This window comes from Bactrocera oleae, chromosome 4, assembly GCF_042242935.1.
Source record: "Bactrocera oleae isolate idBacOlea1 chromosome 4, idBacOlea1, whole genome shotgun sequence".
Lineage (NCBI taxonomy): Eukaryota > Metazoa > Arthropoda > Insecta > Diptera > Tephritidae > Bactrocera > Bactrocera oleae.
Window position 1 is genome coordinate 60,575,226 of NC_091538.1, and position 25,834 is coordinate 60,601,059.

Here is a 25,834-nt window from a genome sequence, read left to right on the forward strand (position 1 = left end):
CAGTCTTTTAACGCCGAACCTCACCAATCCAAACACGTTTCAACCTCACACCGATACACACTTATGCTCCAACACTACCAAAACGCATCACCACTATGCCACACCACATCTCACACATATAGTGCGCTGCGCACCATTTTCAATTTTCCACTGTCAAATTTACTACGGAACGAAAGAGAAACGACGACGACGATGAAGACGATGTAGCAAAACGCAAGAAATTGAAATTGTGAAGCGCGTACGAGCGAAAATTTGTGAAAAAATTGTGAAAAGACGTGTTTTTACGGTTAAAAAATGTGTAATATTATTAGAATTATTGTGTGACTAAGCTAAGGTATAATAATTTGAAGTTCGTAAGTTAATTTGTAACCACGATTAAAAAGTTTGATTTTTATTCGCTGCCATTGTCGATGTCACAGTCGCTGCTGCGCTCGAAGCCGCAGCGAGGACGTCGCGCCCGTCATCGACGTTGCTATACCTAGTGCGAACCGAGACGAGAAGAAGCCGCCGCTGCTTCTATTTGTATTGTGTAGCCGACGTATGTGCGGCGCGAATGGACGAATGTTGTGTGAATGAGTGCGTGTGCCACAGAAGTGGCAGTGGCAAAACGCGCAGAAATACAAAATAAGTGAGTTGATTAAATAAACGCACGCACGTATTAGAATTAAATCGTAATACTGGTTCGATTGTGTAAATAATTTCTAATTGAAATGTGCTCTAAAATTAATTTAAAGCCGAATGATGTGGAATTGTACTGAAAAATTTTAGTGGATGTGGAAGGAGCAAAAGTAAAAAAAAAAGTGTAAAAGATAAGTGAAGAGGGTTAGCAGAAGAAGTAACATTTTTTTTGTTTCTATTGGAATATCAATGTCATGTGTGCGAAAGAGATCAATAGTGGATCTAGTTTGACAGCAACAAACCGATATAATCATAAAAAAGAAATGGTGTAAAGAAGAAACGCGAACAAAGTGTATGATAAAAAGAAAATTACAAAAGAGGAGTGCAGTGAAGTGTGTGAGTGGGAGAAGTGGAACAAACGGAATTGTGAAAGAAAACATAAAAATAACTATTCCAAATGCAGGAAGCGTCAACAAAATGGATAATAAAACAATACAATTGGATTTCAAATTACTGGTAATTAAGATTGCATTCAATGAAACAATGCATTTAATTAAACGTCTATTTAATATAAAACGGTATATTATTATGCACATAGTTAAAACAATGTATATATGCATTGTACACAGATCACTGTAGCGTATTAATAATAATTGAGAGCAAAATAATAAAAGCAGTTTTCTTTTATAAAATACTAATATGATATTTTTTAGGGAGGAATAGGAATAATTCTTATAAAACAAAGCCAATTGTTATGATTTCTTGTTTATAAAACAGTTAAAATTTCTTTCTTCTTTTTAAAAACCACTGCTACATTATGATATGACATTTTAAGAATATTTTGTTAATTTTTTGTGGAGAAATAAAAAAAATACGGCAATGGAAGCCGAAGAGACTCTGGACAGTCCTGGAAAAAAGTTGAATTGGGGTGTCCTTCATAATTCAAGGCTAGATTATATCAAATCCAAAATTTAAAATATATCGTTATATAATCGGTTTGTCCAGGAATCGCTTGAGGCGTTTAATAATTTCAATATTTCACTTTTTGAGAAAGAAAAAACCCGACTTTTGAGAAAATATTGGTTAATTTGATATTCCAAAATGAGAAACAAGAAAACTCTCCTGCCTTGTCTCGTAAACTATGTGTAGAAATAGTGTTAAAATTTCAAACCGATCGGTGCAGTAGTTTTGACGTTATAGGGGCATCGATATATAACTCAAACTTTCGCAATTATTCTTCACAAAATCTATATTGCGCCAATCTCTTCAACTTTCCACAGTAAAAAGCTAAACATTTACTACATCTCACACTAACCATAGATTTATAAAATGTTTATTGCTATATTAGGATATGATTCTCATTATGAAATTAAATCTTAATACGTTTACTTTAATTTCAAATTATTAAATCTGATTTGAGTAGAACATATTTCGGCGAAACGTAAAATTAAAAAAGAGATTTGTTGCATCACCTGTACCATTTATTTTACACCATCTTTATTAAAAATCATTATAGTTACCAAATTATAAAAAAAATATATATATATTTATATACCATACATATTTGTTAAACGTTCAGTGCAATGTCGTTACCGCGCTGTCGTCCCACTTTAACCCCCAATACGCGTTTCGATTTTCTCTCGATATTCATTCATCCTGCCTAAATTAAACTCAACTGTCTGCTTGCCGCCTCTGTTGTTGTTCTGTTATTTTTCGATAACGTGTACCAGCAAATACATATACATATACAACGTTTTTTTTAACTCTCACTGTTAATGTTGGGGCTGACTAATGGTGTGGCAGCATTCAAATTCTCAGATCGAACATACCATAAACGCCAAATAAATTGGCATCCATATTAAATAGCAGTCTCTCTGATCGTTGCTCCGCTACTCACATGTTATGTTGTCTATTTGCCCACTTCCCAACTAGTTTGCTTTGGTTATATATTCAAAAAATGCGTATGTATGCGCTTATGTATATATGTATGTATATTTATATAGTTGTCTTTTGGTAAACTTTGCCGATATTGTTTATCATTGCGCTGTTTTCAAATTCTTGTTATAATACAAATGTATATGAACTTCCATACCAACATACCTATTATTGCTTTAAAAAAGTAAAAAAAAAAACATTAATTCGAGATCTAATTAGCACATTTATAACATCCCTATATGCGATAATAGATAACCCTATAAGTAAATTCAACAGAGTTGTATATTTTATACGATAATTTTTAAATAGTGTGAAATAATTATAAAGAAATAAAAGTGTATAGTAAAGATTAACCTATTTCTCTAAGGAAAAGCGTAATTAAAGAACGTTCGACTGCAGCTCATTGACATGTCTTGAAACTTACTAAAGATTGGTTTTGTTATATCAAACATTTTTTGAAAGCTGTTTTTACTGTCAGATCAATCAAGAAATCTTCAATCGTTGAAAATCCAACTGGAATTAATTGCTCATCGATTTTTATAGTGAATAACACAAACAGCATACTTTATTTTTTTTTATTAATTTATATTGCATAATTTTTGCTGTTAGAATTTAAATTGTCTTACTAAGTTTTGCAAACAAAAGACTCAAGCGACAAACTATTTCTACGGTGATATTTTTTCATATCAAGTTTGTTGATAAAACTGTGATTTTATAAAAATTAATTTTCCATATCAAAGATTTTCTTTATATTTTTCCCTATATAGTTAATTTTTTAAAAGTATATTCAAAGTTCAGTGGAATTCAATTGGTACGTTCTCACAATTTATAATCGAACCTTCCATAAATGTAATTAATGGGATCCCAGAGGGTAGTAGATTACTTCCATTATTTTATGTCGGCCAAAAGCTTGTAAAACCAACATCAAACTGAATATTTATACCCTGAAAAGGTTAAATGTATTCCTTAAACACAAAGTTCCCCCAGAAGGAAACGTAGGAGACTTTGTAAAGTACATACATGTGCATAAATGATTAGCGTGATGAGCCGAAACGATTTAGCCATATTTAGCCAAAGATCTTTACATACATACAATGTCGGAACCGTTGATATCGGACCTTCGAAATCAAGTTCTTGCATAGAAAAAAAATTTTATAAGATAAAATATCTATTCGGAATTTGGAATGGATTATTGTCCAAAGCACAATCTCCGAACAAATTTCTTTGATCGGACCACTATTGTATATACATAGCTGCCATATAAACTGGTCGATCAAAATCAATCTCTTTACTTTGGGAAGCGGATTATACAATAGCTTCGGTTTAACCGAAGTTAATGTTTTTCCCTTTTTTTTTTCTTGGCAGGGAAACAATTTTGTCAAAAGTACTAATATCAGGCCTTGAAACTTTCGGAAACTTTCATTATCAACAGTGAGATGCATACTACAAATAGCAATACAAGCTCGACCCAATACATATGTATGTATGTATATTAGCTATGCCGTCAGCTATATAAGCATACATTAAAGAACATGCATATATATCAAATAATTTGTAGAATATAATAGAAAATTTTTATTTTTTTCGTAATCAAAATTATTTGCATAAAAAAGTTCTTTATATACTAAAACGTGGAGCTTTCTTCACTGGCATTACTTTTAATTTAATATTTACATTTATACCAACCACATACATACATACGTATACGGTTACAAAAACTTTTTGTAAATACATACATACATATGTACGCTTATAGTCGAAACTTGTATTTATTTTTAATTTTAAGCGAAGGTGGCATGAGGTATGTACACAAGTATATACAGATAAATGTTTATTTACTCAAATACATTCTACAAATTAAATACAAGCATAGTATGTATTTAAATAGTATATTTAGGCATGTAGATAGATGCCACAACTGCGGCTATTTCTCTCTAAAACAACGATAAAAAGCATGAGCAACTACAAAATCCAAAACAACCACGCGGCAAAGACAGCTGAGATGACGAGGCTGCTGCCGGCACCAACGTCAGCGCCATCGTTCGCGTTGTAGTTCGCTTGAACGCAACTTTAACGTTAGCGCCGACGTGATATCGACGTCTATTACGAAAATTCACCGAAGTGGCGAAGAAGGCAGAACAGAACTAAACTTTTGCTGCAGCTGCGCTGACAGTGGCAGTGGCAGCAATTCGACCAGGCTAGTGAACCAGCTACAAAATATACAAAATATGTACATACATAAAAAATATACATACATACATATGTATGTATAGGTGGCGGAAGGTGGTAGCAGTTGTGGCAGTGGTGACGTTGACTTTAGCAGCGAGTGAATACAAATTTCAGAATGAGAATAGAGCAGAGCAAAGTAGTAGAAAGAATAAACGAATTCTCTTGCATACATAAATATGTATACATTTATATATAGCACACACACTCTATATACCCATAAATGAGTTTATATACTTTTGTTAATAAATATATACATCTGTATATGCAAATGCTAAAACATTCATACTAAATTTCTGGTATGTACATATATATATTTATATACATGTATGTATGTATGTGCGATATGTTAAAAATAATAAGAGAGGAGAAACCGAAATAGCATAGAAGACGATATGAATGGAGCAAAATGTAGTGTGGAGTGGAGCACATAGCCTGAATTTATATAACATAAATATTTACATACTTATGTATATACGATATGTACATACAGGCATACTAAACATATAGTGAATGCAATTAAATTGTTGTTATTATTTTGTTGTCGTTATTCTTTTTATACAAGTTTCTTTTGCTTTACTCCAAGCCGTTTTTGTTTCTTCTTGGCTTAATTAAATCCCCTTTTAAGTTTCACAATTTAAATTTTTATCACTTCTAATTGAATTTATGTGTTTCGGTGTAGGCAAGAGTCAGACGAAACGAAAATTTATATATGAGCTTGGAAGCATGGATGAGAATTCGCAACTTAAATGAGAATTTATATATGTGCAGTGTAGACATGTACATACTTATGTATGTTTGTAGAAACATTCACGATTAGGGATGCAAAGGGTTATTAGCTTTGTATCTTCAAAAGTATGGATTATTATACCCTGATCAGGGTAACATTAAGGTTACCTATAAGTTTGTAACACTCAGAAAAAAACCATGTCCGTCTGTATATACGCGAACTAGTCCCTCAATTGTTGAGATAACGATCTGAAATTTGTCATACTTCCTTTTCTCTTCAAGATGCTGCTCATTTGTTGGAACCGCAGATATTAGACCACTATAGGATATACCTGCCATAAAAACTGAACGATCAAGCTCTAGTCATTATATGGAAAACTTTTTTATTTGGCAAATTATCTTAACGAACTTTGGCATATATCAATATCCAAGGCAACATTATAATCTCCGAACATATCGTTCGGATCGGAACCCTATAGCATACACCTGGCATACAAATCGTTCAAAATCAAACCCTTGTATGGTTGTATCCTTTTCTTTGCCCTCTTGATTCTTGCTGGCATTGACTTCAAGCCAGCCCCAGAGCAATATTTATCTTGCGCTTACGCCACCTCCGTTATGTGTACGATCTGCAATGAATGGAGCCATCTTAAGATTGTTTTTATGACAATCGGGTCTACGTAACCCGAATGGTACCGGATTTTTTATCTGACCAAAGGCTGTCAATTCGACAGTAATCCATTTATTTGTGCCGCTACAACAACATCATGACAGTCGGGTCTACATACAATGTAAAAAGAACGGATATGAACTGTTGAAGATGAAGATGAGTTGAATATGAAATCACATTGTAAAATATGAGAATGTTCTCTCCTTAAGTAGTTTTGGTCGGTAATTGGTACAAGAGGATGTTTGACCTATCTATAATCTAAGTATATATGGTATGTTTAAGTATATCAATGTTTTCTTCGGTGATACAATTACATACATACATACATACGTATCGGATCATTTTGTATGCATGTTTTGTTACTAATACTACAACAACAATAAATTATTTTTTATGTTTGTAATATTCTATATATGTTTGTGTCCCGTTATAAGTATGTTCAATTAATTATTATCTCTACCACATATAAAATTAATTTATTTCAGCCTTTAAAAAATTGTACATAGTATGTATATATGTTTGCGCAAACACACACATAGAGATAAGTACATACATAAGTATGTATGTATGAGTATTGGCATCACCGAAATGCTTTGTGCCAATTTAGCGATGCACTTGTTAAAAATATCCTCATTTTTGTTATTTGTCGAAAAGACTTGCGAAACACTTGTTCTTCTATGTATATTTCTACAACTGGCTTGCTATCTGTGAGTAAGTGTGTAGTCGTTAGATTGGTTAGAGCGCTGCGTTAAAGTAGTATGACCGCTTCTAAAAATGCACTGCCCCACTTCCCACTCAAATGAATAATAAACGAATAAAACGAGATAAAATAACAACAAGAAGCTAGAACTAGAATAAAAGAAAATCTTCAACTGCACAAATGCCACAACAGCTATCAGTGCATTGGTTACATACATGCACACACACACACACTTATATAAATATTTATTTAGAATGCACTAAATGAGAATACATAAATACTTACATATGTATGTATGTACATATATATGTATGTTAATATATAAAAGATACCGGTTAATTAGGTAGATAGATGTATCAATGTTTTTATTAGGTGACCGTTCTTTAAATTTATCTGTATTTAAGTATATTATTACTAGTAGTATAGTATTTAGTAATGTTTACAATTGCATCATGGAACGATATAAGCAAGAACCACGTTTACAAATTATTAAATTATATTATCAAAATAAACGTTCTCCAATTGCAACTTTTCGTGCGCTTTCGCCATTTTATGTATGGCTCACTTTTATCTGAGTGGTTTGGTAAATAAACAAAACTGTCGATTCTGGTGCGAACAAAATCCGCAAATTATTCATGAACAACCATTACATTCACCTAAATTGACAGTTTGGTGTGGTTTTTGGTCTGGTTGAATCATCGGTCCGTACTTCTTTCAAAATAAAACTGGTGACACAGTTACTGTTAATGGAGAGCGGTCTAGATCGATGATAACCAACTTTTTATGTCCGCCATTGGAAGAAGTTGATCTTGACAACATCTGGTTCCAACAAGACCGATAAAAGTTTTGTTATTATTATTATTTTAAGAAATTGTGACATTGGAAGGTCTTCAAGAAGTTGTGGTTTAACACCATTCGACTACTTCTTGAGGGGTTATTTGAAGTCATTGGTCTTTAGCAATAAACCAGAAGTCAATATAGAACGTGCTATTCATGACATACTACTTGATTTAGTGGAAAAAGTCCTCGAAAATTAGGTTCATCGAATTCATTTCTACAAAAGAAGTCGTGGAGGCCATTTAAATGATGTTATATTCAGAACTTAATTGTATCGATTATACTGCTCATTAAATAAAAAATGTTTGAATTTCATTATTTTGAAAAAAAACCAAATCACCCTTATTGGAAAACACTTTGTATATACATAGGGCAAATGCATAAATAAATGTTCCCATTAATTTCTCAATATTTTGTATTATATAACAAATCGTTTGATATATTTAACTTACTTTATTCAAATAATTTAAAACTAATTCCGAACCAATAATAATTCAAATTCGAAAACTGTTTCATTCCACCTACATTTCCATTAGTCGAACCAATATTTTTTATATTACTTATACGAATTACGAGCGTAATTGATTAAAGGGGTTACATGGGTTTCAGCAAGCAAAAAACGACGTATTTTCAACAAAAAAAAATCATATAAATAATCAAATATTTTATTCAACCTTCTTATTATTACAAATTCACATATTTTACAAAGTTTTTGTAAAATTTTCAATGGTACAACTCGGCCATTACGACGTCATTTCAGGCAGTCGCTTGGAATAAATTGCCTCCGCGACGACAGCAGCACTTCTTACAGCATCATTTGAAGTAAAAAAAAATAAATTCGTGTTTTAATTAAGACCATAAACTAGCTCTTGGACGAAGGAAAAAAATTTCAAAATTATATTTTTGAAAGACTTTTTTTTTACTAAAAAATGCAAATTTTGACGACGACGTTTCTTTTATTTAAATAGTTGTAATTGAAAAAAGGCTTTGTTCAAAACCTTGGAACATATTTCTCGAAGACCTGAGTGAAATTTCATTAAGATCGGTTGAGTAGTTTACGAGAAATGTTGACAACCGACTTTGAGAACACAATTTCGAGAAAATCGCTTTTAAAAATGTAAGTGACTACATAGCTGACGTCGGGCGCGCATATTTTCAATGAAATTTTGAAGCCGTACCCATGTAACGCTTAAAGCTATAAGACAGTTATTTTGACCCAGCGCCAACAGTAGGCTTGGAATAGTATTTGGACAAAACGACTGTTTCAAATACTGCCGTTAAATGGTAATGCATACTTATTTGTCCAAAATATTCTCTTATAACTAGAGGGAGAGGTATTTAATATGGAATAAATTTTCTCCTCACGCTATTTAACTATATTTATAAGTGTTGCTATTATTTAGAAATAACATGCTTGCTAAATTGTCATACATACATATTTACATAAGTATGTACATATGTACATACAAGGGCGGTCCGATAATGACTAAGCCTCACCACCCGATAGCGCCATTATCGCAAGATAAATTGATTATCGGGTATTACATTCTCGTAGACGATTACTGTCGTTGTGGTATTGTTTTTATCGCTTGTCGAAGGGGTCATGACCGTGGTTTTTCGAAAATCAATCGTTTGGATATTAGTAAAAGATCTTCTCTGGTATACACTAGAAACTAAGGAAGAAGCTAACTTGCTCCTATCCCACTTGTAAAGAAGAAAAATGTTACTACTACTTACTACCGATTCAAATAGATTTAGATCTCTGAACTACCCTTGACCAGGTAAACGCATAGTTAATTTAACTTAGAACCGGCTGTTGAGAAAATTGGAAAGAAAAGTGCTCTGCCACTATGGCAATGTCGGAACTCTCCTCCGCCGTTGTCACGTGTAAATTGTTCGAATTAGGCTAGTTCAATTATAGGCTCTTTTTCGGACGCGATAAAAAAACAAGAAATATTTTAACCATACATTTTTTTATATGTTTTTTTTTTATCAATTGAAAGAGTACAAATCAATTATAATATTAAAAAAAAATAAAAATTAAAAAAATTTCTGGCCGACAAAGTGGGAACTGATAAAAAAAATGGTGTGCAAAATATCAGGACTCCCAGTAACCCGAAATGGAAATTGTTGAGCGATCCTTAAAGGAAAGTTATAGCCTATGAGAGGATTTTGGAAAAAAAAAATTTCGTTATTTCCCTGTTTTTTGCTTTAAAGCTCGCGCCGTGCTGCCAGTCGATTTTGTCGGCGCATCACCAAATGAGCTGTAACTCCGAAAATAATTGAAATTTCAAAACATCTTTTTAGGGACATATTCTTAAAAGGTTAGACTACAATAATATGCAAAAAAAATCGATTTTTTTTAAATTTCTAAACCAGAATCTCCCTTAAGAAATAAATCGGCAGTTTTCCAAAATTTCCCCACTCCTTTGTATGCTTAATAATTACTGAACCACCCTCGTATCATACATTCAAGTACATATGTATATAAAAACTCTCCTCAAAATTTGTTGTACAAAAATATAAAACAAATACTAAATTATTCTTCTATACATAGTATAGAATATATATGTAAATTTGTATTTATATATTATTTGCACTTGCATTTATTATTACATACATATGCATATCTATTTGTATTTGAGTGCATAGCTCGTAAATTCTTTACATAAGTACCATATTTAAATACGATTTCTTATGGCAACGCATTATGTGAGAGTCGCTCGGAAAAATAAATACTATTTTTATATATGCATATAATCATATACATATTTACACAAATGACTATTTACATATATATTTATGTATTTCTTCTGCAAATAAAACATGAGCTCAGACAATTGTACGTGCATACATGCATAATAATACACACATACACACATTACTCAAGTTATTATTTTTATAATGAATAATGTTCATGTTATTTTTGTAAATTTTTAAAACATCAACTATATATAATATTATGGTATACATATGTATATTTGAACCTCTACTAAGAATAAGCTTTTTTCAGCATTAAACATTGAAATATTTTATTAAAAAAATTTCACTTCATGATACCTTCATATATACCATATGATCAAATTTGACTTGGACTTACAAAAACCTATCTTTTCACGTATTTTACTAGAAATCTTTATTATCGCCTTCAATATACTTAGGTTCTTAAGCCAATTACCCGTACACTTGTCATAAGCCTCGGCAGAGAAGGCCTTCAGTGCATTCAACGAATTTTGGTTTTTTCGATTTTGGCTCATATTTGGAGCGCCATTGACTAGATTGTTTGACAGCTTCGACGTCATAATCATATACCAAAGCTTCGTCTCCAGTAATGATGCGTTTGATGAATGTAGAGTCATCAGCTACGTTATCAAGCATCTGTTTTGCTACCTCTACTCGACGCCGGTTTTGGAAAACGTTCAGGTCTCTAGGTACGAGTCTAACATATGGACACGCTTCATACCCAAAACATTAACCAAAGTCTATTCAGTCGATCCATAAAAGATGTTGAGATTCTCTGATATCTCTCTGATGTCAACACGACCATTTTAAAGCTCTGCTTCTATAACTTTTTCGACGTTATCATTAATAACAGTGATAAAATTTTAAGCGAAGTCGTTGTTAAATTTTTTTCTGTGATAAAAATCGCGAGACACTCTGTTCACGTCGTAAACAAACAGCTGCCAAACACACACACGAACATCGACTTCATCGAAGCTATAATGCTTCTACGGCTACTATACCGTTGTCTTGGACAAAAATCTATGTCAAATTTCGTAAAGAAATCTTGTAAAACAAAAAAGTGTTTCATACAAGGGCTTAATTTTGGTCGATCAGTTTGTATGGCAGCTATTCCTATAGTAGTCCGATATCGACGGTTCCGACATTGGAACAGCTTCTTGGGGCGAAAAGAACGTGTGCACAATTTCAGATCGATGTCTCAAAAGGAAAAATGGCCAAAACCAACTTAGCTCATCACACAGATCATTTATATATACTCTGTAGCATCTCCGACCTACTTATGTATCTTTCTGGAAAAATGGTAATCTTTTTAAAAAATTAGAAAACGTTGTACACAATGATTTGACATAATTCTAAAGTATATGTATATCGTTCGTAGTGTTAATCCATGATCTACATATATATCTGCATACATGTTGGTTTTTATCGATTATTTCTTTTGTGGTAATTTTTTTAAGTCAGATCTTATTTACAATACTGTGTATTTCGAATCCCAGCTTGTTCACCTATTGGCCAAGCTCGGGTCCATTGGGGCACAAGCAAATCCGCGTAATTGCATTACACAATTTTGCACAGCTAACTAATGCTTTTTAAGTCCAAGTAAGATAACGGATATTTACTAAATAAATGAATAAAATATATGTATGTATGTAATAATAAATTCTCCAGCGCATTTTATGCATTTTCTATGAACCGTGTGCACCATAGGTATCTACAAAAAAGTTAGGAAAAAAAAACGTAAACATTTCATGAAGTAGGCGGATGGGTAGGCGGTGGTGGTAATCTAATATGTATATATATATGTGTGTATGTATGTAGACAATGCAGGAGAGGAAAGCGCGAAGGGTGGAAAACATGTTAGCTAGAAAGCTTGGCGCAAGTTATTTATGTGCATACACACCTATTTATGTATGTATATGTGTATGTGTGTGTTTAAAGCAGGAGCTGTAGACAAACTAACTACATACCTCCGGTATATGAGAGCTGCCGAAAGAGGCGCAGAGTAAATGCGGACAGAACTTGATTATCGTGCTTTTCATTCATTTACTCAACTTTAGTATTTATGTATGTATATACATAAGTATTTATATGAACATACGCGCGTATGTACATATACTCTTATGTAGTAAATATATGTGCATGTATTTATATTTTAATTTCGTGATGGCGCTTTATTTACAACTTGGTCTCACATTCATACATACTCGTACATTTGTTTGGATCGATGTATGCACTTGTGTATGTTCATATATGTGGTATCCAAGTATTTCGTATATACAAGCGCTTTTTATTTTGACCGTTTTTCGCATAATAAATTGATTACATTTGCAAAATTAATTTGTTTTAGCTAGCTGTACTCTCAAAATCGATTTAACTAGCAACAAATAATGGATTTTACATCAGATTTAATTAAGTCTGCTGTTCTGCTTTTTGCGATATGTTTGTATGTACAGTAATTTTTATTCTAAATCGGTTTATGCTGATCCTGTAAAATATAAGTTTCTCGTTCCTTGAGCATCTATTTCATTTGCCGAGTATTATGCTGCATATATTTCATATGTAAAAGTCGGAACCAACGATTCCTTCGTCATGCAAATCACACGAGTCTATAGATTTTTCTCTATGCAAGGTTGCATTTCCAGGATTGTTTGTACTACTAATAGGGCAATTTGGCTTATTTAGGAAATCGGCAGAAATATGCCCCATCCGTGACGTGTACAAAAACTTCTGTGCGTCTGTGGTACAGAACCCAAGTTATAAAATAAATTCCCAGGATTCTTAAATTTGATTCTAGAGGGTTCCAGGTCACAAGGGCATTCCGGGAAATGAAATAGCGGTTGAGATTACTAAAAGTGCCGTCCGTCTGGCTACTGAATCAGTAAAGAAAATACGTAAGTTGCTAAAAACGAAACATAATGAAATTTTCGAAAAGGTCGACAGAAGGATAAGGGTGAGATGGAATTCCTTAAGTACATGCATGATCGCCAAGATCATGTGCGAGAACCACGAAGAAAAACACGCATACTTTTTACTCACACGGTATTTACTCACAACTTACTAGCATCACATGCGTGCCGGATGAGCATTAGACTACACATGCAGAAAGTGCAATGAAGCAGGCATTAAAGAGACGTTGGAAGACCTCCTCCGCTTTTGCCAAGCGTTATCTGGCACTCGTCTTAGATATCTAGGAGATCCGTAGTTCAAGAGACTAGATGTATGTATCTCAAAATTAGATATCAAGTCCCTCTTAAAGTTCGCAAAAAGTGTTGACGTGCTGTATGATGAATACTTTAGTGCGAATCAAACTGAACATCTAGTTGGCATTACTAAGCAATAGTAAGTCTATGTATGCCGTGGCAACCGGCCAGTATAACCTAACCTAAATCTATTTTGATAGCTAAATTAAGGACATTTTGCGTCTCTAACTGCATATATATATGTACATATGTATATGCTATATTTTGGATTAAATTTTTAATCCTTACCACGATCGAAAGGCTAATCAGGCAGATGTATTGTATAGAGGACCTGCTCTTCCCTTAGTTAGAAAATTGTTTTGTCGTTCTTCAGAGTCCTAATTTACTAAAGCATAATAGAATAATTTTTGGTTTAAGAATTATATTTTTCTTTAATTACAGGTTGGGCAGTCGCTGAATCTGCTCGATAGTCTCGACGCTGTATCACAATGCGATGCACTGCATTATCTGCTACGAACGCTAAAATGTAAATATCCCGAAGCTTGTGAACGGGTGACAAGGTCTCTTTTCCCCCATATCACCGATGAGTTTGCTAGTTCCACAAAAACCGCGAACAAGAAACAGTTGCAGCTGCAATTGTTGCTCACTGCCAAAAAGGAAGAGATTAAAACGGAAGATGAAGGCTCAACAGATCTTAATCAGAACTTTGAAAAGATTCTATGCAAGGAAGAGATCATGTGTCTCGACGAGGACGATGAAGACATGGTTGGTGGCGTGGAGCTAGATGCCGATGTAGAAAATTCGTCTTCCAATAATAGACGCTTGCATTATAACAGCACACATGCTCTAAAACAAGATCCACTCGATCTGATACCCTCGTCTATTATCAATACGAGACACCTGACAACAGCGAATTCTAGTGCCACCTTTGAGCATGCAATTGTGGGTAATAGTGTTGGGGCTATGGCACGTTTAAGTGGTGATGAAATTTATAACAGTTGGGCTGAACTGGCGACATGTGATCAAGAGAAAAACTTGACACGTGATAACACCAAAAACAATAAACACAATAATTATCCTAGATTGCTAAGTGAAAAGCTCGTGGTCGGTATTGATGAGCGATGTAATCCAACTACGAAAGCGAAAGATGACTATTTCTTCTATACCGATAATGAATGGACCATACACTATCATCACAGTACGGGCGAATTTAATGTGCGAGCCTACAAACAGCTATTTCGTTTTCGCCTACAAACAGCACTAAGCGAAGAGCATAAACCCTTCTTAAAAAAATTTTATAAGAATTTCATTCTGTCTGGACAGCTGTTGGGCACGCGACCGCCATTAAATATCCTTGAAAAAGTACGGGAACAACGTCTGGAAGAATGGCAACAGTTACGTCTGAGAAAATTGGCTGCAGCTGCTGCGGCTACAGCGAATACGCAGAGACGGCAACTTTTACCTGCGATCACATTTGATTCGGAACTGGAGTCCGAATCTGAGTCGCAAATGTCGACATCGGTTGCAGCGCCCGAGATGTTAAAATTCGAGGAGATTACCGAAGAAGATGCGGGCGCTGGCCGTCTGGTACATGGCATGGAAATCGGGCCGGATATCGAAGATGTGTTAGGCGGCGGTAGTAGCGCAAGCGGTAGTGGCCATAGCAATAGTAGTAATGGCGGTGCCACTACAGATTTGCAAACATTGGTTGCCACGACGCCAGAAAGTGTGTCGACGATGACTACAACGATAAACAATACTAACACCGCTTCATTAGCGGGAGGTGAGAGTACGACCAGCGGTAGTTTGAGCAGCAACAGCAAATCCTTACTACATAATCAGCAGCAGCAACAACAAGGGTAATATATTTATGCAATACAATTATAGCTATATATCTGAAAAATAATATTTTTTATTTCTACTTAACATTACAGAAACAGTAACCTTGTGATAAATGGCCTTACAGCAAGCAATAATATAAATAACCATAGCTACAATAGTCAGCAATTAGCAAATATTGTTGGTGATCTTCCAAGTGTAGCTCCCAAGGAGCAGAATCAGCAACCACAATCTCTGCAGAGCATTAGTACGCAACTCGAGCGGCAACATAGGCTGTTGGAACAACAACAACATGAACAACAGCCGAATTTCTCCAAGCAATATCTACAAGAACGAAATGAACAGCCGCTTAATTCTTTACATTTTCCGACGTTAAACGATGTCGCCCGCGAGAATGTTTTAGACGGCGCCACGCTGGATAATAGCAGTAACAGTAATGTCAATATTAATAAAATCGAATCGATGCTCTTGCCAGGACTGAATAATTGTAGTAATAGTAGTGGTAGCGGTAGTGCTAGCGGTCCTGGTAGCGATTCTGTGGCAATGAAAAAAATGCCCGAAAGTCTACACAACAATGTGCTGAATGCAAACCAGTCACATTTTCTGGGACTTCAGCAGCAACAACAACAACAACAGCAGCAAGAGCAACAGAGGCTAATAAAACAAAATCAAAAACAAGATACTCCACAGCTGCTGCAACAACACCGAAACATTAACGCGAATCTGCAGCATACACAAACACACCCGCTAACATTGCTGGGTGGTATGGCTGAGAGTGCGCAGCATCAATTGCAACAGCAGCAGCAGGAACAACTTCAGCTGCAACAGCAGCGTATGCAGCAACAAAGCACGAATACAGCTGCGTTCATAAACAGCATTGACAATATACTCGATAACGGTAGTTTGCCCGCTGTGATGCAACAAAAACATCCACAACAGCATTTCAGTGCGGAGCTGTTGGCGCACTCGCCAACACTACAACAGCAAGGTGCGCAGCAATCCGCACTGTCCGCACATGCGCAAATACAACAGCAGCAGCAACCACAACAACAAATGCAACACACGTTGCCAATGTTGCATATGCATCAGCAGCACGTGGACACGCTACAACAACAACAACAACAGCATCATCTACATTTGCAGCAGCAGCAACAACAAGTCGCTGGCACGTCTTCAGCTTCCACCGCACCCACATCAGCAGCGTCTTCGTCGTTGTCAATGTCAAGTGCACTCTCAGCGACGCCTAGCAACATTTTGTCCGGTATTTCTGCATCAGCATCAACTTCCGGTTCGATTTCGTCAGCTTCGTTGAATGTATCTTTAGGGCTGGATGATAATGATCTATCGCACGATGAGGATGATGACATGGATGAACATGATTTGGACGATATGGAACCGAAACAACAGCTTATTGATGGCGGTAGTAGCAGTAGCACTTCACTACAAGCGCCGCCTGGTAGTACTGGGGCACAGGGCGCAGGCGGCACTGGTGCGAAGAAGGCAAAACCCAGTTATCAATGCTTGCAGTGTCCAAAATCGTATCGGAAACGAAAATCATTATTGGATCACTATAAAATACATCCAGGGTTTTGTCATGATTGTGGACAACCAAATGGCACATCATTGGAGGTATGAAACGTTAAAACAATTTTATTCTGATATTGAAATTATATACTTTTTTTTATCTTTCTAGGAAATAATTCATCACAATCGAACAGTGCACGCCAAGGAGTTTCCATTCGTTTGTGACACGTGTGGCGAATCCTACTCGCGACGTCAACAATTTCATGCCCACGTCGAATCTCACAGCAAGAAAGAATTCAAAAGTGAGTGTGAGTGCCTGAAAATTGTCGAAATACTAACACAAACATGAGTGTAGAGTGTACCTTAAGCGTAAATGAAGTGTAAATTTCTATAATTCATGTATATTTATACCATGTGTGCATGGTCATCGCTCTTTTGTGGCTTTATTTAACTTGAAATTGGTTTTCACACTGTATTTTTTATATACTGCACTTTGGCTTATTTATTTAACTATGTTTCGTATATTTATACCCTGAACAGGGTTTAAGTGTGCCATTAAGTTGGTAACATGCAGAAGAAAACGAAATTACCAGCGTGACTAGCTGAATCAATATATCCCTGTCCGTCTCTCTGTATATACGCAAGCTATTCGCTCAGTTTTTGAGATATCGATCTGAAAACCAAACAAACACCTTTTCTTCCCAAGAAGCTTCTTATGTGTGAAAGTTGCCGAATCAGACCACTCAAGCTCTTGAATGTAAAACCTTTTTATTTGATAAGATATCTTCACGAAATTCGGCATATATTATTTGTCCAAGACAACGCAACAACCTCCGAACAAGGTTCTTAGATCGGCCCACTATAGCATAAAGCTATCATACAAACTCACCGATCAAAATTAAGTTCTTGTATGGAAAACTTTTTTATTTGACAAAGTGTCTGAATGAAATTTAACATTTAAACTCAAAATAAACGATATTTTTTCCTTATCAAATAATCTTCGTTCGACTTGAAGCAAAACACTTTCTGCTGGATGCAAACCGTTGGGCGGCTACGTTTTCAAATTTAGTTATACATATAGTTGCTATAAGAAACTCACCTGTGAAGGGTATTATTGCTTCGGTACAGCCGAACTTAATGTTTTCACTTTTTTTTAATGCATTTTTACTAATCAAAAACAATTGCATATTTCTACTTGCTAATATATTGATTTTTATCGTTTTCTTTTCTTTAGCTTATTCGTGTATAGAATGCGGGCAAAAGTTTCCACACAAGAAACTGCATCAACAGCACTTAGACACGACGGGTCACAAGGCTGATGGTGCTATTTGCGAGGTGTGCGGTGCAGATTTTCCCTCGAAAAATGCACTCTATCAGCACATAATACGTGTCCACAAAAAAGACAACTTTTTCGAGTGCCACATTTGTCAAAATCGTTTTACTTTGAAAGCGAATTTGGAACGCCATGTACAACTACATACGGAAGTGAAACGAACATATGTTTGTGATATTTGTGGTTCATCGTATTTTACATATCCGGCACTGAAAGATCATTACAGCAATGCGCATACCGATGCATCGGAATGTAAATGCACTTTGTGTGGCAAGCGATTTGGCTCTGTAAAATCACTGCAGCGACACTTGCCATCACACTCGGAGGAGCGGCCACATTGCTGTTGTTATTGTGATCAGGTAAGTGAAAAATAATATTTTTAACAATTAAAAATCGCTTCTTTAAGATTTATATTTTTGTTTTAAATTATTTATTTCATATAATTAGACCTTCAAATGGAAAACTCATATGGTACGTCACAAGCAAACCGTACACGGTAACCAACCATCGCCGAAGAAAGTCAAACGTTTTGCCAAGGATGAAGGTTGGTAGTAAAGCGAATGCAATATATATATATATATATATGTATGTATATTGAATTAAATGAATTTTATATATATATGTATGTATATTGAATTAAATGAATATTATTTTCTATATATTTTTTTTACACCTAGAAATGGTACCGACACCAGATATGCCAGGCCCGCCTCCCGCGAAAGTTGCAAAGAAATCCACTACGAGTAAACCGAAGCAGCAAGCGCAGCAACAGAATCCGCAACAACAGCAGCTGCAGAGGGGCGTGAGCAACGTATCTACACCACCGCCACTCTCCACTACACCCGGTACATCTCAACAGGATCCATTCAATGCATCAATGATTAGCAACAGCAGCTCCCAATCATCCACTGCGTCAGCTTCGGCGTCACAGCATTCACTGTCAACCAATGAATCCCAACAGAATTCCATGTATACTCAGAATTTTAATGCCGAAAAATTAATTGGCCACCAGGCAGCACAGCAACATCAACAGCAGCCGCAGCAACAGCAACAACAACCACAACAGCAGCAGCAGCAACAACCACAACAACAACAACAAACATTGGCACAAGTGCCGCCACAGCACTGCAATCCGGCAACGGTGGCATCGGTACATCATACGCAACAACAACAACTTCAACAGCCGCAATTACAACAACAACGACCAACGCCGCCACCTGCGCAACAGCAACATCATCGTCGAACACCCAACACCCCGGATGGCACGGTTAACAGTGGGCCCGCTGTACTCGGCGTGGGTGGTGGTAATGCGAATGTATCGGGCAATAATCTTATGTCACGGCTAAATAATTTCGGTCCTCCCGCGGCTGGAGGTGTCGCCAATATAACTGGTGCGTCAGAATTCCACTTCGACCCTAATCATGGTGCGTCTGCAGGGCAAAGCAATGCCAGCGCTTATCAACAACATCAGTTAATAAATCAATACCAACAGCAGCACCATCAGCAACAACAAGCTGCATCGCCAGCGGCCGTGGTACAACAGCAGCAACATCTGCGCAGCCATACACCGCAAAGTCCGCATCAACCACATCCTCAACAACCACAACAACAAACGCAACATTTTACTTCGCCGCATCATATGTCTGCGACACAACAACAATTGCATCATCATCAGCAAATGTTGCATCATCACCAACAAATGCAGCAGCAGCACCAACAGCAACAGCAACAACAACAACAGCAACAGCATCGTCACAATCAACAACGTTCACCGTTGCATCATGCTACACCCGCTCAACAGTTGCAGCAGCAACATCATCAGCCTTCACACTCGCCTCAACGGGGACGTTTGCAGTCGCCACAGCCGCAGCAATCGCCGCTACAGCATCAACAACAGCAGCAACAACAGCAACAACAGCAGCAGCAGTTGCAACAACAACAACAGTATGCGCTGCAGCAACAAACAAATGAACCACCTTGGGCTAATATTGGATTTGGTGCCAATGCATTAAGTGGTGTTAGTGCTCAACAACCTCAACCGCAGCAACAGCAACAACCGCCTCCTCAACAACCACAACAACAACAACAGGGTGTTGTTGCTGCCAGTGGCGAGCTAAAAGACAATCCCGCCAAATTTTATATTGTTGACACGCCCGATTTCCTTGGACTTCCCATGAATGTCGGTACCAATGGTGGTCCATCCGGCACAACAACTCCGAATTCGCTTACTCAACAACAACAGCACCAGCAGCAGCAACAACAACAACAACAGCAACAACCGTCGGCAGTTGGACCGAGTGGTAGTGTAAGTAGCAAGCAGCAAGAATCCACGATTGGAGGCGAACTTATGAGTTTTCAGGTATGTTTTGAAAATTACCGTTAGTTTAGGTTAAAATTTATAATAATCAAATTTCGCTTGTTCTACTGCAGAGTATGTGGCCATCCGCTGGATCAGCTGCCTCGCAAATGATGTTCAGTGGTGGAGCACAGCAGCAACAGCAACAACAACAACAACAGGCACAACAACAAGCTCAAAGTAATGCGCAAAGCGGACAAGGTGGTGCCGTAAATGTTGGCGCGGCCGAGCCGCATAATTACAACAATATTGGCAGTATCCTAACGAATCTCATTGACACTGCTCCAACTTCAATGGAGTATAATTTTGACATAATGCAACCGGGTGGGGGACAAATGGGCGTTTCACAAACTCAAACCCAGGCGCAGCAACAGCATCCACAAAATTCACTTACTGCTCACCAGCAGCAACAGCAGCAGCAGCAGCAACAGCAACAACAATCGCAACCACAACATCCGCACTCGGCTCACCACCACCAGCCGCACGCACTACAGCAACAACAACACCATAACGCCGCAGCTGCAGCTCTCGGAAATTACGGTACAGCCGGATTAATGCGTCACACCAGCTTATATGGCTCACCGAGTGGAGCTTCGCTGTATGATACAAGCGCTGCGGCGGCTGCAGCCGCACACCACCACCATCATTTGCCTTCCCATCATCCCGGTTTAGGGGATTTAACGGAACAACAACAAAAGAACAGTTTTCAACCATATCATCCACATGCGGCATCACATGCGCTTGGTGGACATCATCCACTAGCGCCAACCGCACATCATCCACTCGCTCCACATTTATTGCCGCCACCACCGCATGCAAGTATCTATGATCGCAGCGTAGGCGGTGGTTATCCTGCAATGCTAATGGGTGGTGGTGTTGCTGGCGGTGGCGATGAGCAGAAAACTGTGCTGCCGCCAATTAGTGATTACATGCATCATATACAACAACAACAACTGCAGTCACAACACCCGCAACAATCGGACCTAGTCTACTATCCAGTGAAAAATGATTGACACCTAAAATAGGGCGTAGCGTTGGGTGGTAGAGCAATGACAGGTGAACAACAGTGTTTTAGCGGCATAAGCACTTATGCTGCACCAAATCGGTTAATGGCAGAACAATTGAAAGGAAGCATGAATAACCACTCACAACATCAACAACTGCAAACGTTTAGACATTATCACAATCATAAAGCCGGAGATGCACATGTGCATGCACAACTACCACTACATCACCATCTTCAAAACTATGCTTCGGCACATCATCAGTCACCACACGCTTGGTGGCATACAATGACAGCGCTTGGCGCCACTTCGCCCGCAATTACCTCACAAGCTGCAACAGCTACAGTTTCTGCGGGCGCTGTAGGAGGTGTATTGAGAGACGATGTTAGTGCAGCAACTGCTATATATGCATCAACCGCAACTAAGAGAGGCGAACATTTCTTGTAAGCATAAGTTAGGTTTATAAGCTACAACAAAAATAATATATATAAAACTATATAAAACAAAACTAAGTTTATATATGTATATACATATATATAATAAAATATTAAGTAGTTAGGATTACGCAGGCTGCGATTTGATGCGTCAAAATGTCAGCATATATATATTCTTATGTATAGACCTTAAAACGCTAAAGCAAACACTCCATTTAAAAACAACACGAGCTCGGAATATAATTTCTATCAAAAGCAAGTCTGTTTCGCTTTCAACATTTCACATTACTTCTTTGTAATAAAGTCATAAGTCTTTTGTAATAAAGTCTTTTGTAATAAAAAAAAAATAAAGCTTTGTAATAAAGTCATAAGTCGTTCCAACTACAATAACGTTCAGCTCAATACATATGAGTACAAAATGAATTTATGTTTGTTATAATTAAATTTAAAAGTTTCTGAAAAAAATCTTTCAACGTTGTGGAACGTAAGCGCCGTTCTAAAACTAAGTTAAAAATTTCCGAAAAAAATTGCATGCTTAGAAGTGTTGTGCCGTTCTTACAGCACGTAGGAGTGCGTATAAAAGGTTAAATTATAGTGTATGCTTACTTATGTAAACATATATATTGCAAAAGTAAAGCTTAAAATATTACATATTACCACAATATCACAAATTATAGTTTCTACAAATGTGTATATACTTTTAAATACAATTAGAATTAAAATATTTTATACATATGATAGTACATACATATGTATATAAACATGCTCACAGCTACAATATAGAAGAAATATCTTATATATATATGTCTTTGAACCGATCGGCTACACAACAGGCCATGCGTATAGACGATATATGCGCTAATTGTTGACACTAATATGTATATACATCTATACATACAAAGTTAGGAGCAAAATAACAACAACAATAGTGGTATATATAAATATATATACGCTTAGTATTTAAGTGGAATTATTTGACTACACGCACATAAGAGACAGTTAAATATCTTTTACATACGTATATATTTACATTTATAGTTATATTGTATATGTACATATAATTTTACTCATATACATATAATACAATATATTAATATATATAATTGGTTTATATTATTGATTGTACATACAAAATTTACATATATACTATATGCAAACTCATAGAGCTACGAAAGAGGTCTACATTCACACACACATATTACACATTATTAATTAATTTATCTGGTAGATCAATATCTCGAACAAAATTTATCCAGCACATTATTATTTTTATTTTCAAGTATTCTTTATTTGTGTAAATCTCGCATTAATTTGCGCTGGCTCAACCGATATCTGCAATTTCTATTTTGTATGCGTTAAAGTATACAATTCCTTATATACCATCTATATACAGCTGTCCTTGCTATTTATTATCCATTTGTCTTTAAGCCCCTATTTTAGTTGAATTTAAATTTTTACTCTCGATAACCCGATTTTTATTATACAAAAATTGTATATATTTTTTTAAATGATATATATAAAGGGATTTTCAATATGAACACGTGGGCACGTGTATATTGGTTGGCAAGTTTGGAAACAACATTTCCCATTTTAAGGGAACTCAGCCAAAAAAAATTTGCCTTAGAATAATATAATATATTATATTGTTTATATTGGATTTTCTTTTATAAAAATAAATTCATACATAACAAAGTTACCATATATCTCCATTTATAAATGAGCTCATGTCAAATTAATAAAGTAAACTTGAAAATAAGAGAGTTTTAGAACTGCACGATTGAATTTTTGGGTTGTTTTTTAACAAGTTAAAAATTCACAAGCTTTTTGTAAACTACAACACACAGTTTTTGAAATCTAAATATAAACAGCCGAACCACCTCTTTATTATTATATTATTCCCAGCCACACTCTTTTTAATAAAAATCTTCTATTAAGACTCCATCGATTACTTATATTTTTAGATGTTTTATTAATCTGGAAAAAAATTGTGTTAAAATAAACCATTTCATCATTCAATCGTCCAGCACTAAAACCTTTTTATACACAAAAATATGGTTTTAAAAATCCATATCAAAACATATAAAATATCAAAGAATTATTCGTCTTGCTTAGGTATTTTTTAAAACATGCAATAAAAAACCTCAAGACTCATTATTTTTCTAAAACATTCATAACTACTTTTATCTCATTTCCTTTTCATTCGTTAGTAGTAATTCGGTACTGAATTTTCGTCGAGAATATATATATATAATGATAAAATTGTATAATTTTTAAATAAAACTGAATATTATACAAAAAAAATAATTGTATAGTTAAATATTAATTGTGCTAAACTCTACACTCGAATGCATATTTGGAGCGAATTTCAGTATCCAATTGTTAATTAACAAATTATTTATTTATTCCCGCCCCATATATTGTTTAATCTATAAAAAATCTCAAAACGTATACATATCCAAACTTACTAATACAAAATTATCCATTTCATTCCTTACAAAAGCAAAAAAGTAAAAAAAAAATTATGTAATATGTATGTACATATTTTCAAAGGTACGAGTGCCTAATTTTATTGGCACACACCATTTTCTTCTTGTTTAATTATGTATCTTGCTCTTGATTAAACAATTTATTATATGTATTATGTATATACGTATGCATATATATGTATATATGTAAGCGCTGTTAACATTTCTTAAAGAAACGACGGCAATACGATTTTCGTAGCAAAGAAACTAGTAATCTCCATTTTCCTATTTACCTACTATTCGTACTCTGTTTACAACATTATTAGCCCGTTAGTCTAGCCTGTACGTAGTTTAAGCTAACCCCAAACGAATTAAAAACAAAAAAAAACAAATCCATAAGAATCTAATACAATTTAACGCACTTAGTTATAGCGATCTACTCTCATAGTTTTTTGTTTTATACTTGTCTCAGCACTCTCCCGTCAGCCGCTCACCTCTCAATCTTCTGCTGCTATCTTTGTGTGTACTCGTTTGCATATGAATTTAAAGTTATTTGAAAAAGAATATACATTACGCTCGAAACAAATAATTATTGTTCTTGTTAATATATAAAAAATTTAAAATAGACAACCACATAAATTATGTATACATACTTATTATTATTAAAAAATTGTTTTTTTTTTTAATTATTAATTTTTCTTGTAACTTATAAGCAATTTTATATACATACTACATAAAGAACAAACACAAAAGAGATGTATTTTATTGAGATATCAATAAAATTTAACACAACACACATATATTTAAAGTACGTACGTAAATAGTAAAGCAAAAATAGTTTTATGATGAAAAGAAAAGAAAAGAAAAGAAAAAATTATGAAGAAAATACAAAAAATAATATTTAAAAAAAAATTGTAGTACTTTTAAGAAACAACAACACAAACCTACAAATTAATAAATACAAATTAAGTAAAAATGGTAAAAATAACATCGTTAAAAATGGTAAAAAATGGTTGAAAAGTAATAAGACGATTGAAGATTTGTATTGCATTACAAACAGCATATTTGTATATTTAATAAAAATGATAGTGAAATAAATGCGAACTTCGTTTTAAATGATTTTATTGTTATATTCTTTTATATGTAAATGATTAATCAATTTAAGCATGAACAGTATGCACCAAAATAATATTTGTACAAGTATATCCTATACAGCGTGGGC

The 25,834-nt window shown here is 35.3% G+C and overlaps 1 protein-coding gene across 2 annotated transcripts; it reads left to right on the forward strand.

Annotated features, from left to right (window-relative positions):
* LOC106624637 (uncharacterized) lies at positions 1-25,731 on the forward strand. Of its 2 annotated transcripts, none has more exons than XM_036378188.2 (8): positions 1-1,134; positions 14,099-15,516; positions 15,592-17,125; positions 17,190-17,328; positions 18,255-18,712; positions 18,801-18,897; positions 19,031-20,712; positions 20,784-25,731. In XM_036378188.2, exons 1-8 carry the CDS (start codon positions 973-975, stop codon positions 21,720-21,722), a joined length of 6,429 nt encoding a protein of 2,142 aa, XP_036234081.2. In that variant the 5' UTR covers positions 1-972; the 3' UTR covers positions 21,723-25,731. The 2 variants fall into 2 exon arrangements, with proteins under 2 accessions (XP_036234081.2, XP_036234082.2); XM_036378189.2 differs by having other exon boundaries at positions 2-1,134; positions 17,190-17,322.
* The last annotated feature ends 103 nt before the right edge of the window (positions 25,732-25,834 follow it).